At 44.5% G+C, this 17664-nt stretch overlaps 1 protein-coding gene across 2 annotated transcripts in view; it reads left to right on the top strand.

Annotated features, from left to right (window-relative positions):
- Window positions 1-17325, top strand: part of LOC141139186 (cytochrome P450 2K1-like) — an 87889-nt gene extending 70564 nt beyond the window's left edge. For both annotated transcript variants that reach the window (XM_073625097.1, XM_073625096.1), the window contains 3 exons: window positions 2838-3022; window positions 14772-14913; window positions 16511-17325. In XM_073625097.1, coding sequence (XP_073481198.1) covers window positions 2838-3022; window positions 14772-14913; window positions 16511-16689 — 506 coding nt within the window. In that variant the 3' untranslated portion in view covers window positions 16690-17325. The remainder of the gene's footprint in view (window positions 1-2837; window positions 3023-14771; window positions 14914-16510) is intronic.
- Window positions 17326-17664: the final 339 nt, after the last annotated feature.

Genomic DNA, 17664 nt, shown 5'->3' with positions numbered 1-17664 from the left:
TTAAATTGATTCTTAAGGAGCCTCCACCTTCCATGTATACTGTCATTGGTTCCAACATGGACCAAGACAGCTTGGTCATGCCCAGCCCCTCCCAGTAATTTACCCACCCGGTCCACCACATGCCGAACCCTAGCACCAGGGAGACAGCAAACCATTCGGTTGAGGCGATCCTGGCGACAAATTATTCTATCAGTCCTTCTGATTATAGAATCCCCCATAACCACCAACTGTCTAGGCCTACCTGCACTCCCCTCACCACCTCTACTAGATGGGCTGCTCTCCCGGCTGTTAGGGGTAGCAGTGACATCTAGGGCTGCCACCTCTGTGTTTGCCACCTCCACATCTTCACCCAACTCGGCAAATTTGTTTTGATGCACAAATACAGGAGCTGGAGCTGTTGCACCAATTTTGCATACATGTGGCACACTGTGCACTGAGCAAAACCTTCAACCCTGCTAGCACTCATTTCCCAGTTACAATACAGCTACTTAAAGGAAATTTAAGATGTCACTTACGGGTTAGAAGACTCTTGTTTTAACTCCTGGTTATTAACTCTCCACTTTAGTTCAAAATTCCACTTGTTTTCACAAAATCCACATGCAAGCCACCAGTAGGGAGCAAGCTCCTAGGGGAGTTTTTAAAGATACTTTTATACACCTGGGAACAATTAACCACCCCCCTTAATTAGCAGGAAGAGAAAAAAAATGCTGTTTAAAAAGTGTGAGAAAAAAAAAAAAAAAACTTCTAGCAAACGTATCAAATAAAGGAGGAAAAAAAAACAACACAAAAAAAAAACCCCAAAACACTTGCAAGCAGAAGCAGTCAGAAGCACAACTACTAGTTATTAACTCTCCACTTTAGTTCAAAATTACACTTGTGTTCACAAAATCCACATGCAAGCCACCAGTAGGGAGCAAGCTACAAGTTTCCTACAAGTTGGGATGCAGAGCTGTGCTGGCCACGTTTTCAGCATGGCTCTTTATGTTGGAGCAGATGACAGAGATGGAGGATAAGACAGCAAACCGAGGAACTATTAATACAGTAGAGGAACCAGAGAACCCAGCACTGCCTGCTTCCCTATACTGCGTGCTGTAACTAAGATAGATTTACATATCCATATATAGAGCAGAAGACATATATGTCTGCAGAATGATGGTCTGTGGGTACTACATTATTGCTCATTGAACCTAAAATCCTCCTAATAGAGACTACTCTATTTATAAACACAGAATTCTGACTTTGAATCTCAGAATTCTTACTTTGAAACCCAGAATTCTGACTTTGAAACTCAGAATTCTGACTTTGAATCTTAGAATTCTGACTTTTAATCTCAGAATTCTGACTTTTAACCGCTTCCCAACCACCTCATGCAGATATCCTGCGGCAGAAGGGCACATACAGGCAGATTAATGTACCTGTACATTGCCCTTTAAAAGGCGGCTTGCAGCGCACGCGCGTCGGGAGCTCCGTAAGCGTGATCGTGGGTCACGCGGACTCGATGTCCGTGGGGATACCAGCGATCATCTCATGGAGAGAAAGAACTGGGAAATGCTAATGTAAACAAGCATTTCCCCGTTCTGCCTAGTGACACTGACACTGATCACAGCTCCCTGTAATCGGGAGTGGTGATCAGTGTCATGTCACACATAGCCCATCCCCCCACAGTTAGAATCACTCCCTAGGACACACTTAACCCCTACAGCGCCACCTAATGGTTAACCCCTTCACTACCAGTCACATTTACACAGTAATCATTGCATTTTTAATCGCACTGATCGCTGTATAAATGTGAATGGTCCCAAAATAGCGCCAAAAGTGTCCAATCTGTCGCAGTCACAATAAAAATCACTGATCACCGCCATTACTAGTAAAAATATTAATAAAAATGCCATAAAACTATCCCCTATTTTGTAGACGCTATAACTTTTGTGCAAACCAATCAATAAACGCTTATTGTGATTTTTTTTATTTTACCAAAAATATGTAGAAGAATACGTATTTTTTAGGGATATTTATTATAGCAAAAAGTAAAAAATATAGCTTATTTTCAAAATTGTCACTTTTTTTTGTTTATAGCGCAAAAAATAAAAAACGCAGACGTGATCAATTAACACCAAAAGAAAGCCACGTCGCACGACCGCGCAATTGTCAGTTAAAGCAACGCAGTGCCGAAACGCAAAAAGTGCTCTGGTCTTTGGCCAGCCAAATGGTCCGGGGCTTAAGTGGTTAATCTCAGAATTCTGACTTTGAAACTCAGAATTCTGACTTTTAATCTCAGAATTCTGACTTTTATTCTCAGAATTCTGTAAAAAAATAAAAAAATATTTAAACTCACAATTCTGACTTTCAATCTCAGAATTTTGAATTTGAAAATAAGAATTCTGACTTTTAATCTCAGAATTCTGATTTTCAAACTCAGAATTTTGACTTTCAGATTCAAAATTTAGTAAAAAAAAAAAAAAAAAAATTTAAACTCAGAATACTCAAAAAAATTACATTTTTTTTTTCAAGCTCAGAACTCAGAACTGTAAAAAAAATTATTAAGATGGCCCCCCAGGGCTCTTCCATACCTTGGCACTAGGCATTGAGCTGGGGAAAAAACAGGGTGCAGGCAGGTTGGATCCTCTTGCTTTGCACTGCACAGTTTGCAAACAAGATGTTTTATTGTCCTCCTTCATATGCATCTTACTGATTTTTGGTGCACCTTGTGGGTCACAGTAACAGTACTAAATGGTGATATTGCTATACTTTTTCTTTTTTTTCTTTTAAATGTATGCAGTTGTGTTATTTGCTAAACATACATCAGGCTGACATGTGTTCGTTTTTTTTTCGGACAGAAAAAGTTCAAAATGAAATTGACAGAGTGATTGGATCGGCTGAACCCAAAATTGAGCACAGGAAGCAGATGCCGTATACCGATGCCGTCATTCATGAAATCCAGAGGTTTGCTGATATTTTACCCCTGAATGTCCCACATGCAACTGCTAAAGATGTCACATTTAGAGGGTACAACATTCCAAAGGTGAGTGTAAGATGCAGTGTGTATCGAAAAGGCATGGGACCTTGTGTCCAGGAACAGGGATTGGAGGCCCTTTTTAGTACCCCACTATAGATAAAGACATTAAGCAGCAGCATGCCAGGTTGTGGCTGTGTAAACAGGTCAGATCCAAAGGCAGTTGGCATAGCTTGGATACAGGGGTGGCAGGCAGAGAACTGTGTAGGATTAATATCAAATAAAAGGTCAAGGACACAACAAGTCTAAACTGTTAGCCAAATTGTGATCAAACAAGGACATTTAGCATCATCTAGCCCTCCTTACTGTCCCTGGCTTGTCCTTTTCATTTATTGCAGTGGTGTCCAAACTTTTTTCAAAGAGGGCCAGTTTTGATGAAGTGAACATGCGTGAAGACCAACCATTTTGCCTGACATTCTTTGAACCATTAAAAATGTGTTCGTCCGAGCATTAATACACTGCCCAACAAGAATTCTCTTGCCTTTGTGGCTGTGTGTGGTGAAGAGATGAGCTTGGGCGTGTTATTTGTGTGTGTGTGTGTGTGTGTGTGTGTGTGTGTGTATATGTATATATATATATATATATAATGTACAGTATATATCCCCAAGCACCGCTCAGGACTAAGGATGAGCTTGGGCGTGTTACTTGGATATACCGTATTTATCAGCGTATAAAACGTACCTTCACTTTAAGAGGGAAGTTTCAGGAAAAGACTTCAATTTTAAATAAAGAACAGTGAAGCAAATTAAGGGTCAGTGCCCATCTGCAGCCTCACCAGTGCCATGGATGCAGCCTCACCAGTGCCATGAATGCAACCTCATAAAAAGAGAACAGGAGGGCGCACCGACCATGTGCATTACCAAAGATAACATTTATTCATAAAATATAACAATACTTGATTTGATTGTAGCCGTATTAGTGCAATTGTGACAGAGAAAATTGAGTACTGTCCGTGATACTTTTTTTATTTGCACTAACATACAATTTTTCAGGACAAGCTTTCGGGGTATGTGCCCTTCTTTAAGGTCCAAGCAGTACTGATTCACAAATTTTTAAAAATTTGTGAATCAGTACTGCTTGGACCTTGAAGAAGGGGACATACCCCAAAAAGCTTGTCCTGAAAAATTGTATGTTAGTGCAAATAAAAAAAGTATCACGGACAGTACTCAAAATATAACAAGAAATATACTCACAAGGTTTATCAATACCCCGGCAGTTGCGAGTAGTATCTCTAGACGCCTACTAGGGCGAACCCTCTTCCTCAGAGCCACCATTGCTGTGGCTCTGAGGAAGAGGGTTCACCCTCGTAATGCGCAAGCCATATGTGATGCCATCTGGTTCCTCCAAATATCTGGTCCAGGTTGTAGGCGTCTAGAAATACTGCGCGCAACTGTCAGAGTATTGATAAGCCTTGTTTTAAAGCTCATTTGTGAGTATATTTGATGTTATATTTTATGAATAAATTTTATCTTTGGTAATGCACAAGGTCGGTATGCCCTCCTGTTCTCTTTGTATGTTTCAGTTCTAAGGAAACCCATTATTCTGAGGATGGCAGCAAGACCTGCAACATTCCATTGACTTTGCTAAGGGGGTTGGCTGCGCCACTTACTCAGTTGACCGGGCTCCCGAGTGCAGGAGATTGCTTTGTGTCGTATGAATGCAGCCTCACTATTGCCATCAGTGCAGCCTGATCCATGTCCATCTGCAGCCCCGGAGGGGACAGGGAGGGGGCTGGACGAGCGCCGACATATTACATACAGGAGAATCTCCTGTTTACTTGGTGGCCTCTTTAATACAAAGTCCTGCTTCCTATGATAGACAGAACAGTTGTCCAATGCCAGCCCAGGAGATGGGACTTCCTATTACAGAGGCCACCAAGTAAACAGGAGATTCTCCTGTATGTAATCTGTCGATACTCGTCCCGCCCCCTCCCTGTCCCCTTTAAAGCACCGATTAATACGGGTATATATCTTTTGTGGCCCCCGCGGCGCTCTGGGATTCGTTGGGGGCCACAAAAGATATATATATCCAAATTACCAGTGGGGCCGTTTGAAACCAGAACGTGGGCCTCAATTGGCCCACGGGCCGGACTTTGGACATGTCTGATTTTTTGGATTTCAGCTATTTTAATCATGGAGGCTCAGTATTACATGTGGGTGTCATTTAATGTAGCCTGAATGCAAATCCAGTCTGCCTAGAAATGCCCACTCCTCCAGACTGGAATCCTCCACTAGATTTCTGGCAGGATCAATAGGATGCTCTTCCATAGATGCAGTACAGTATACGGATGTTGTCCCAATAGGATAGAAAATGTGTTACTGGCAGGATCACCAGATGAATATAATGAGAATAAGAAAATGAATACGGCCATCACATCCAAGGACTAGTGTTCTGTGCCCAAGGTCGCTATATGCATTGCATATACCTCCCTAGAGCAAGTCTGTCCAGACAGCTTGATCACTAGACATGTGCAGTTCGTTTCGTTCCAGATTTGTTTTTTAACAAATTTCGACACATTTGTTAATTCGGAAATATCCGAATTAAGGAAAACCAGGTTAACACATTTTTCCGAATATTCGAAATTGGAAAATCCGAAAACCCGAAAAACTAAAAAACTAAATAATAACTTAACTATTACTAACTAATAAATTATAGGTATTGGAATTTCCTTTCAAATTTGGCTGTTAAGGAACAAAACGAACGAAACAAATGGAACAAAAAATATATATTTTCGTCAGTGCACGTTTAATGATCACCTGCTCACTTGACACCATCCACACACAGTTTAAAGTGGTAGTAAAGGTTCAGCTTTTTTTTTTAATAACAAACATGTTATACTTACCTGCTCTGTGCAGTGGTTTTGTACAGAGCAGCCCCAAACCTCCTCTACTCGGGTCCCCCCGCCGGCACTCCTAGTTCCTCTCCCTTGACCAGTGCCCCTAATAGGAAGCCGCTTGTCTCTGCTCTATGCGTCCATAAGATACATAGAGCCACGGCTCAGCCCTGCCCCCACTCTCTGCTCATTGGTTCACTTGCTGTTATTGACAGCAGTGGGATCCAATGGCTTCTGCTGCTTTCCTGGGACAGCTGAGGCTCTCGTGCACAACGCTGAATCGAGAGGGGGCTCAGGTGAGTATTGGGGGGGAGCAGCACACAGAAGGTTTTTTACCTTCAAACATAGAATGCATGAAGTTAAAAAACCTTCAGCCTTTAGAACCACTTTAACTATTCCATACACAGAAGTTGAATTCAATGCAATTTTACTTCAGCTAATTGCAGTACAGAGTATGTTTTTCCAGTCTTTTGAAGTGTAAGAAGACAATGACTTTCCTGAGCCCATTCTCTGTGAATACCTAACAATGACTAGGATCTCCTAAGGAAGCTATTAGCAAAACCCGTAATGATCCATTGGTGCTGGCATTGTGATCCCGTCAGCTGGCCTTCAGATAGAAGACTACTGTTATGACAGCATACTCAATATTCCAAAGTCCACCTGCACAGGTTTCCTTGTCCAGCCATATCGGTAATTTATGGGAGAATGTACATACTATGGCACACCCATGCATTTATTTTTGTAACATGTTTTTATGATGATATTTAAATAAATGTTGATATTTTATTTGTACCTTTTGCGTAACTCTCTTTCCCTACTGGGATTATAATGGCAGCCTTAAAAGCTTTTCAGTTTCTTCCTTGTTTTTGTTCACATATTTGGATGTGGTGCCACGCATTGCAGAATTTGTCTCCATTTCTTCTTTAAAGGGTAACTTTCCTGGGGGAAAAAAAGAGCAAATAAAGAAAAAATAATATAACACATAATTGTGACACTAATATTGTTATTGAATGTTATTAAAAATTACCTTTCCTTTTCCATCTGCAGCCACTGTAATTTTCTGAGAATGCATTGCAATATGGCTACCCGGAGTTGTTCTGTACACAGAGTGTGTACTGACCACTCCCCAGAAATAGGGATGAGCCGAACACCCCCCGGTTCGGTTCGCACCAGAACCTGCGAACGGACCGAAAGTTTGCACGAGCGTTAGAACCCCATTGACGTCTATTGGAAACGAACGTTCGAAATCAAAAGTGCTCATTTTAAAGGCTAATTTGCATGGTATTGTCCTAAAAAGGTTTTGGGGACCCGGGTCCTACCCCAGGGGACATGTATCAATGCAAAAAAAACTTTTAAAAACGGCCGTTTTTTCGGGAGCAGTGATTTTAATGATGCTTAAAGTAAAAAAAAAAAAGTGAAATATTCCTTTAAATATCGTACCTGGGGTGTGTCTATAGTAGGCCTGTAAAGTGGCTCGTGTTTCCCGTGTTTAGAACAGTCCCTGCACCAAATGTCATTTTTAAAGGAAAAAATCTCATTTAAAACTGCTTGCGTGTTTAATGTCATGTCGGGTCATGGCAATATGGATGAAAATCAGTGAGACAAACGGCATGGGTACCCCCCAGTCCATTACCAGGCCCTTTGGGTCTTGTATGGATATTAAGGGGAACCCCGCACCCAAATTAAAATAAGGAAAGGCCCTATATACTCTGAACAGCAGTATACAGGCGGTGCAAACAAGACAGGGACTGTAGGTTTGTTGTTAAGTAGAATCTCTTTGTAATTTTGAACGGGTAAATTTTTAAAGCGTTTAGCTCCAGCCAAAAAATCTTTTTTAAGCTTTTTGGAAAACATAGGGAAAGGTTATCACCCCTGTGACATTTGTTTTGCTGTCTTTCCTCCTCTTCAGAAGATTTCATCTCACTTTTTGTCCCAATGAAAAATGTTTTTTGAAAATTTGGGTTTTTTGTGGAACAAGGATTGGAAAGCATCAGTGGAAAGGAGAAATTGTTTTCCCATATTAACTCTAAACAGGAGAGAATTTCCCTTCCTAGGGGTAGATTTCATCTCACTTCCTGTTGTCTCCTTCCGTTTGCAAGTAGGAGTCGTTTGTAAGTTAGATGTTTGAAAGTAGGGTCCTGCCCTATATACTCAGCAGAAATTTGGGCCTTAGGTGTTGCTGTGGCCACAACACTGTAAGCCCTCACAGGGCCCTGCTGTGAAATATTAGATCAAGAATTGTAATTACATGCCCCTGTTGAACAGGAGCTGAAAAATTAGGCCTTAGGCACTGGTGCCACAACACTGCAACCCCTTACAGACACTCTAGTTGGAACGCAGGAACGAGCCCTGCTGCAAAGTATTGCATCAAAAATTGTAATTACACGCCCCTGTTAGACAGGGGCAGAAAAATTGGGCCTTAGGCACTGGTGCTGGTGCCACAACACTGCAACCCCTCACAGACACTCTAGTTGGAACGCAGGAACGAGCCCTGCTGCAAAGTATTGCATCAAAAATTGTAATTACACGCCCCTGTTAGACAGGGGCAGAAAAATTGGGCCTTAGGCACTGGTGCTGGTGCCACAACACTGCAACCCCTCACAGACACTCTAGTTGGAATGCAGGAACGAGCCCTGCTGCAAAGTATTACATCAAAAATTGTAATTAACACGCCCCTGTTAAACAGGGGCTGAAAAATTGTGCCTTAGGCACTGGTGGTGGCGCCCAGAACCAAAAATGTTCTTACAAGCTATCAGCGTGATGATTGAGGAGGAAGAGGATAATTACTCAGGGATAGTCACTCAGCATCAGCATAGGCAGTCTTTGAAGGGATCTGAGATTTCAAAAAAAAGATTCGGTTACATCAGCATCAGGTGCTTGGTAGCTGGTGGTGATCCAAGACTCATTCATTTTTATGAAGGTCAGCCGATCGACCGAGTCGGTGGACAGACGCACCCTGTGATCGGTTACCACGCCTCCAGCAGCACTGAATGTGCGTTCCGAAAGAACGCTGGATGCAGGACAGGCCAGTAGCTCAATTGCATACTGTGCAAGCTCTGGCCAGTGATCCATCCTCAAGACCCAGTAACCCAGAGGATTTTCGGTGGGAAAGGTGTCCAAGTCTGATCTTGCCCCTAGGTATTCCTGCACCATGTAAAACAGACGCTGGCGATGGTTGCTGGAACCGATCATACCTTGGGGCTGCGGACCAAAAAATTGTCTGAACGCATCGGTCAGACGGCCACCTTCTCCACCGCTCCTTCTTTGACTGACCGAAGCCTCAGCAACACGTTGTCCAGAAACAGGAGTTTGTAACCTCCCAGTCTCTGGGAACGCATTGCACAGACCTTTCTGCAAGGCCTCCCGAAGATGTTTCATCCTCTCCTCCCTCTGCGATGGCAAGATAAGGTCCTCAACCTTACCCTTGTAACGTGGATCAAGGAGGGTTGCCAGCCAGTATTGGTCCTTCTCCTTGATACCACGAATACGAGGATCCTTACGCAGGCTTTGCAGGATCAGGGAGGCCATGCAGCGTAGGTTTGCTGAGGCATTCGGTCCGGAGTCCTCTGGGTCACTAAGGACGACAACGTCCGCAGCCACCTCCTCCCAGCCACGTACAAGTCCATGTGTTTCTTGGGACTGATCCCTTAAAGACTGCTGCTGATGCTGAGTGCCAGGCTCCACCTCCATACTGACACAATCTTCCTCCTCCTCCTCCTCGTCCTCTTCCTGTGTGATCGGCAGGCACGCAGGAACACTGTCTGGATAAAGGGGGCCTTGAGAGCTAAGGAAGTCCTCCTCTTCCTGCCTCTGTTCTGCCTCAAGTGCCCTGTCCATTATTCCACGCAGCATGTGCTCCAACAGGTGGACAAGGGGGACAGTGTCACTGATGCATGCACTGTCACTGCTCACCATCCTCGTGGCCTCCTCGAATGGTGACAGGACAGTGCATGCATCCCTGATCATGGCCCACTGGCGTGGTGAAAAAAAACCAAGCTCCCCTGACCCTGTCCTGGTGCCATAGTCGCACAGGTACTCATTGATGGCCCTCTGCTGCGTGTGCAACCGCTGCAGCATGGCCAACGTTGAGTTCCACCTGGTGGGCATGTCACACATTAGGCGGTTCTTGGGCAGGTTAAACTCCTTTTGGAGGTCCGTCAGCCGAGCACTGGCATTATATGACCGGCGGAAATGCACACAGACTTTCCTGGCCTGCCTCAGGACATCCTGTAAGCCTGGGTACCTGCCCAAGAACCGCTGCACCACCAAGTTAAGGACGTGAGCCAAACAGGGCACATGGGTCATTTGTCCCTGTCGGAGGGCAGAGAGGAGGTTGGTGCCATTGTCGCAAACCACCATTCCTGCCTTAAGTTGGCGTGGCGTCAACCACCTCTGAACCTGCCCCTGCAGAGCTGACAGAACCTCTGCCCCAGTGTGGCTCCTGTCCCCCAAGCACACCAGCTCAAGCACCGCATGGCATCTTTTGGCCTGCGTACTTGCGTAGCCCCTTGAACGACTACGGAGCACCGCTGGTTCCGAGGAAGAGGCCATGGAGGAAGAAGAAGAGGAGGGGGTGGAGGAGAGAGGTGTGTCACAATCAGCATTTTGGAGGCGTGGTGGCGGAACAACCTCCAACACTACTGCACCTTGTCCTGCATCCTTCCCAGCTGCCAGCAGAGTCACCCAATGTGCCGTGAAACTTAGGTAACGTCCCTGTTCATGCCTGCTGGACCATGAGTCAGCGGTAATATGCACCTTACCGCTGACCGCCCTGTCCAGCGAGGCATGGACATTGCCTTCCACATGCCGGTAGAGAGCCGGAATCGCCTTCCGTGAGAAAAAGTGGCGTTTGGGTACCTGCCACTGAGGAACCGCACATTCCACAAACTCACGGAAGGGGGCAGAGTCTACCAACTGAAAAGGCAGCAGTTGAAGTGCTAGCAATTTTGCCAAGCTAGCATTCAACCGCTGGGCATGTGGATGGCTGGGAGCAAACTTCTTTCGGCGGTGCAGCAGCTGGGGCAGGGAAATTTGCCTGGTACAATCTGACGTCGGTGTACCAAAAGCAGATTGCCCACAAGTACTTGGCTGTGACACACCTAATTCTACACCTTCATTCCTCTCACTGCAGGTCTCAGAGAGGACTGGAGGTCTAGTGGGGTTGGAAATCTCAGCTGATGAGGAGCAAGGAGAGATCCTCTTTGTTCTTTGGTGTGGGTCTTTTAGATACGCTTGCTAACGAACTGCATGGCAGGTCAACATATGTCTGGTCAAGCATGTGGTACCCAAGCGGGAGATGTTTTAGCCACGTAAGATACGCTTGAGACATATGTTGCAAATAGCAGCGGTGCGATCTGATGCACTCGTCTCAAAAAAGGCCCACACCAAAGAACTTTTTGAATAACGCGCAGAGACTGCAGCGCCCTGCACATGTGGAGCTTTGGGGTGTGATGCAGTCAATGTGCTGCCCTTAGGCTGGCCCCTGGAGGGCATCCTGCCTCGTTGGTGATGTGCCGCCTCCTCCTCCTCCTCCTCTCTCCTATCAGGCACCCACGTTGAGTCAGTGACCTCATCATCCCCTCCCTCCTCATCACTGGAGCAAACCTGGCAGTATGCTGCAGCAGGGGGAGCATGACTGCCAGATTGCTGTTTTTCTTGGGCACCCCCTCTGTCCGTGCTCATGTTACTGCCTTCATCGAGCTCAGTATCATCATCAGAGCCTTCCAAACGCTGGGCATCCTCCTGGAGCATGTACCCAACACTGTGGTCAAACAGTTCGAGGGAATCCTCATGAGGACATGGTGGAGCTAGGGAAGGAGTCACTGATGACATTGAGCTGAGGGAAGAGGCCGCTGCTTTGCCAGACAAAGCACCCTGGGCATGGGTGAGAGAGGATGAGGAGGATGAGGACGGCTTGGTCATCCACTCGACCAAGTCTTCCGCATGTTGCGGCTCAACACGGCCAGCTGCCGAAAAAAAGGCCCAGCGTGTCCCATGGCCACGTGCTGATGAGGATGCACCGTCTCCACGACCAGCACTAGACACAGAGCCTGCTTGCCCTCTCTTATTGGCTTGTGACTGTCTGCCTCTCCTTCTTGGCCTTCCAGACATACTAATGGCCTGTAGCTGCACTAAGCTGGGATAGAACACCAGTAATTTTCTTCAGGTAGCTTTATATACTGTAACCAGACAAGCCTGCCTGTCAGTAGGAAGATAACAGGAACGGATCTAGCTGAACACTGTGAGCAGGACGCACTGTACTAAATGTAAATAGTCTAGCTGCCTGACCGTGGTACTAATAGGATCAAATAGAACACCAGTAATTTTCTTCAGGTAGCTTTATATACTGTAACCAGACAAGCCTGCCTGTCAGTAGGAAGATAACAGGAACGGATCTAGCTGAACACTGTGAGCAGGACGCACTGTACTAAATGTAAATAGTCTAGCTGCCTGACCGTGGTACTAATAGGATCAAATAGAACACCAGTAATTTTCTTCAGGTAGCTTTATATACTGTAACCAGACAAGCCTGCCTGTCAGTAGGAAGATAACAGGAACGGATCTAGCTGAACACTGTGAGCAGGACGCACTGTACTAAATGTAAATAGTCTAGCTGCCTGACCGTGGTACTAATAGGATCAAATAGAACACCAGTAATTTTCTTCAGGTAGCTTTATATACTGTAACCAGACAAGCCTGCCTGTCAGTAGGAAGATAACAGGAACGGATCTAGCTGAACACTGTGAGCAGGACGCACTGCACTAAATGTAAATAGTCTAGAAGATAACAGGAACGGATCTAGCTAAACTGAATACAGTGTATATATATATATATATATGCAACACCTGGGATGCATATATATACACAATACACTGTAAGTGCAGCTAACTGACTGACTGTTCTGCCTAATCTATCTAACTCAAATCAAATGACACTGTCTGTCTCTCTCTCTCTCTCAATGAACGCCGGAACACACACTACACAGGGCCGCCGTGCAGGCGGCCTTATATAGTGTGGGGCGTGTACTAAATCCCCTGAGCCATAATTGGCCAAAGCCTCCTTGGCTTTGGCCAATTATGGCTCTTTGTTCAGGCGGCGCTGTGATTGGCCAAGCATGCGGGTCATAGTGCATGCTTGGCCAATCATCAGCAAGCAATGCACTGCCATGCTGCAGTGAATTATGGGCCGTGACGCGCCACACGAATTTGGCGCGAACGGCCCATATCGTTCGCAATTCGGCGAACGGGCGAACAGCCGATGTTCGAGTCGAACATGGGTTCGACTCGAACACGAAGCTCATCCCTACCCAGAAACATCATTTCCTGCTTGTGTGATTGGCTCACCAATTTTCCTAGAAGTCTGCCTAAGATACAAGTCAGATTTCAGGCATCCCCTGCAACAAAAATGTCATTTTGGAGAGATATTTTCAATAGGAACACGTCTAAAGAGATGCAGACCCAACAGATTTCCTCATTAGTGCCCTGCAGCTGCACACCTGACAGTTAATTATGAAACCACTCTCATTATATCCACTCAGTACAGAGACAAACACACATGAATTTCCTCAGAATAACAAAAGGTAGGAATCTGCAACAAAGGTTGTTATAATCCTTGCAATGTACAAAGATCACCCAAAGGGGAATGTTTTTTTTCCCCAACAAAAGTGGAGTTACGCTTTTAATAAAGTACAGTTTTTCCAGTCTTTGGAAGTTCAAGAAGACAATGACTTTCCTGAGCCCTTTCACTGTGAATACATAACAATGACTAAGGAAATATGGAAGAAGAGGGGAGGGCCTAGCTAGGACTAAACTAACTAAACAGGAAGCGGTGAACAGAGGGAGGAACCAACATTTCATTAATAAACAAGTTGCAAAGGCCCAAAAGCACCACTAGATGTCAGCATACTACAAATAATAACATCAAGCAGTTCTATACAAGACATAAAAAAAACAAGAAGGTGGGGCAGAACAACTAGTATGCTATAGGTAAAAAAGTATCTGGACTGCAGCCTGCACCCCCCCAAACCATACCAGACCACATGCCCCCAACATGGGGGGTGGGTGCTTTGGGGCACATGACTTGCGTAATTAATCTTTCAAAATTGTCACTTTTGATTTTTCATGTTCGGCTCCCACAGACCTCAATGGGGGTTCGCAGATCGGGTTAGAACTGGGGGGGGGGGGGTGTTTGGCCCATCCATAGTCATTCACATAGGAGAGGGGGCAATATCTGGGCAAGTAACAGATTCTGCCATGATCCTTGCCTGCAAACCCCTAGGGCAGTTCACCTCATTACTAGTCCTTAGAGATAATAGTCAGCAAAGATAGAGAATACAGGAAGTTATCAACTAACAATATAACAAACCACTCTAAATGATATTTTTAACAGACCAAAAAGGACCATACCGTTTAACCATAAAACCTCTAAACACACCGTCAACCACTTCTCTCTGATGGATAGAATTTTAGAACTTTAATAAGGAATTTATTGCTATTTCTGTTTGCTGAGGAGATTCATACTTTCCACTTGTCTTGATGGCCATTGTTACCTAGACAAAGATGCATGGAAAATTCAGAATATTTCAGCTGTCACCTTAAGAAGTGTAGATAGGAATTATCCCAATGAGGCCACTTCCAGTGACAGAGTCCCAATGGGTTATTGTCCCTCTACTGTTTTCTGTTTGGGGAGTTGGGAAGTTTTTCATTCACTTCCTGCTGTGAAGATACTGCAGGAATGGAAAGGAAATCTTCCCAAAAGAACAATGTCAGGACAAAAATACTTGAGAGGTATTTAACCATTCCCTGCCATACCCAAAATATGAAAAACACATAAAATGGTTTTCCATAAGAAATACTGTATTTTGCATCATACTTATACTAAAGCACAAACACTTATAAATTATATTATTGTGTTTTTTTTTCACAGGGGACCACTATCATCCCATTGCTGACCTCTGTCCTTAGAGATAAAGCTTACTTTGAAAAACCAGATGAGTTTTATCCTGAACATTTCCTCGATTCAAGGGGAAATTTAAAGAAGAACGAGGCATTTATACCTTTCTCACTAGGTAATATTCTTGGGAGCAGGTGATTGATGATGTTGTGTCATGTCAGTAATCCGTAAGATATATTCACTATGAGCCATCAGAGAAGGCTCATAGTATTTCAAGACATTCCCATTGTGGTGAAAAGTATCCCTGTAAAGTAGATAGTAATAGTTGCATGCAACTGGACTTGTTCTGTAGTGGTCGGAGACACTGTACTTAACCATGCGAGATTTAGTCCAGCGATCTCCCTTGCTGAGCTGTTATGTTCTGACAGGGGGACGGCCCCCCACCAGAACAATCAGCACTTTCTGCCATTGGCTGAGAGTGCTGATCGGGAGTCGGTCAGCTGCTGGTGTTCCAGCATGCATGTCCGACAGAAGGTGGCCGAACAACATACACATGGGCTGAATGTCTGAAGTTTTTTTTTTTTACGGACAAATATCTCCTGACATTCTGTCCGTGTGTACGGGGCTTTAGGAACATATTCCAAAATTTATATCCACACAGGCAGCACAAACACCTTAATCCAATTGTAGAGACAAAGAGGATAGCTGTTTTTCCAGACACCTGGAATAGGCCATCTGGGTCAAACTGGAACAGCCATCTCTAAACAGGTGTGGGGCCTTCACCACCATCTGTCTTCCACATATAATGTAATTTAATATCACTATCCTGATCTGACAACCTTTACATCAGATCTGAACCTTCAATTTGCACCTTTGCCCAAGTAAATCAAATGATTAAGACCTTTTCAGACTTCCTAACATCATAGGATGGCATTATGTAATTAGAACAGGGTGGTTCCACAACTTGCACACCTTCCATTAAGGTTTTTGGACAATCAGCATCACATTCCACGGTAACTAGATATCAGGAGCTCTGGTTCAGACATTCTTAGGCTTTTACCCTTTTTACGTTCACCATTGAAACTGTTATTGGACGAGCTCAGTGAGCTCCCATCACAGATCTCATCTGCATTATTTTAATCAGGAATTGCTTATTTTTTAGAACTTGGGGGCAGCATGACTCACATTGTTCCACACAGCTGTATCACACTGGCAGCTTGCACACTGACAGCATTCAGAAGTGTTAGTATTAAAGTGGGGATCCACCCAAAAAAAAAAAAAACTACATGAAAAATCCTAAAAAAAAATACAAAAAAAATTTGGATATTTTTTTTTTTACTCACCTCTAAATGCCCATTGCTAGGGGGTCCCTCGTAGTCTGCCTCTTCCAGTGCCTGGGCTGGTGACATCACTTCCCCCTCGGCACAGGAAGGGCTCAGCTCTGCTCCCTCCCTCCTGTCAATCATCTGGGACCCATTACAGGTCCCAGGTGACTGAGCGGCCAATCACGGCACTCGGCGCCGCTCGTGCATGCGCAGTGGGTGCCAGGCTGTGAAGCCACAGCCCGGCACCCACAGTTGCAATGCCGGTGCCGCTGAACGGAGGGGGAGACGAGCAGGGCTTCGATCCCCCGCATCGCTGGACCCAGGGACAGGTAAGTGTCCAATTAAAAGTCAGCAGCTGCAGTATTTGTAGCTGCTGACTTTTATTTTATTTTTTTGACTGGAACTCCTCTTTAAGTTAAGTTTTAATGTTTTCCTGTCCTTCACCAGGTAAAAGAAGCTGTGCTGGAGAAAACCTGGCGAAGATGGAGTTGTTCCTGTTTTTTACTACACTGCTGCAAAACTTCACCTTCCAGGCCCCTCCTGGTGCTAAGTTGGACCTGACCCCTGCACTGGGGTTCACCAATGCCCCCTTACCACATAAGATCTGTGCTATACCTCGCTGCTAGGACAAAGCCAAGCCAATCTACAGTCATGGTTGACCCACATGGAAAAACAACAAAAAAAGGAATTAGTGAAAAACTTGAAATGAAAATCCGCTTTTGTTTTGGTAAAACAAATTAATTACATCCATTACAGGGATGTTTAGAAAAAAGTCATTTCAGATTCTTTTCTGAGAGTAGTGATGTTTTGTAATGTTTTGTGGACTTGTCAAATTTTATTCAACTGTTACGGCATCTACAGCAGCTTCCTGTATTGGAAATCTGATTTAAAATACCCCTCACTTTTATACATGAAGCTGTCTGTGGTTTGTAGGTCCTTATTATTTGATCTGTGTTTCTCAAGTGCCAGTCAGTGAAGTTGGGATGTCACCTTTTTCTGTGGCTAAAACCCAACACCTGCAAGAGACTTAGCAGGGATACACATAAAAGTAAAAGGCTCATAAGTCTTGGGTCACACCTATGTACAGTGGTGGCCCATGCATTATGGGTGCACGGGCGCCGCTCCCCCTAACACTGCCGCTGCACTCCCTATCCATGCGCCTGGTCTCTTTCAGGACAACGGGCGCATTAGTTACAATTTCAGATGATAAAGTATGCAAACAAGCTACCAAATATAAATGAGAACAGGTAAACAGTAGCACTAACGGTAAAGAATTACCAGCAAAGACATTTGAGCAACACACCAAAAAGTGATAATGTGCATAGTATATTAAAGTCCATAAATCACACTTGATAGGGTCAAATCTATGGGTCGACAGTCGATAACTTCATCCAACATCACACCATGTGACCAAAACGTGTCTCCTCTCCCCAGTTTGGATGTAAACTCTCGTGTTTTGGCAATCAGGCAATTAACCACCACAGGGTTCAGATGAATTCTGTCAGTACACATTCCCCAGCGGGTAATATAGGAGAAATAAGACTCCAAATAGTGTGATATCATCAAATTAAATAAAGCATTTATTAAAAAAATAGCCCGAT

Source organism: Aquarana catesbeiana, linkage group LG04, assembly GCF_042186555.1.
Source record: "Aquarana catesbeiana isolate 2022-GZ linkage group LG04, ASM4218655v1, whole genome shotgun sequence".
Classification (NCBI taxonomy): Eukaryota; Metazoa; Chordata; class Amphibia; order Anura; family Ranidae; genus Aquarana; species Aquarana catesbeiana.
This window is presented reverse-complemented; position numbering and strand designations above follow the sequence as displayed.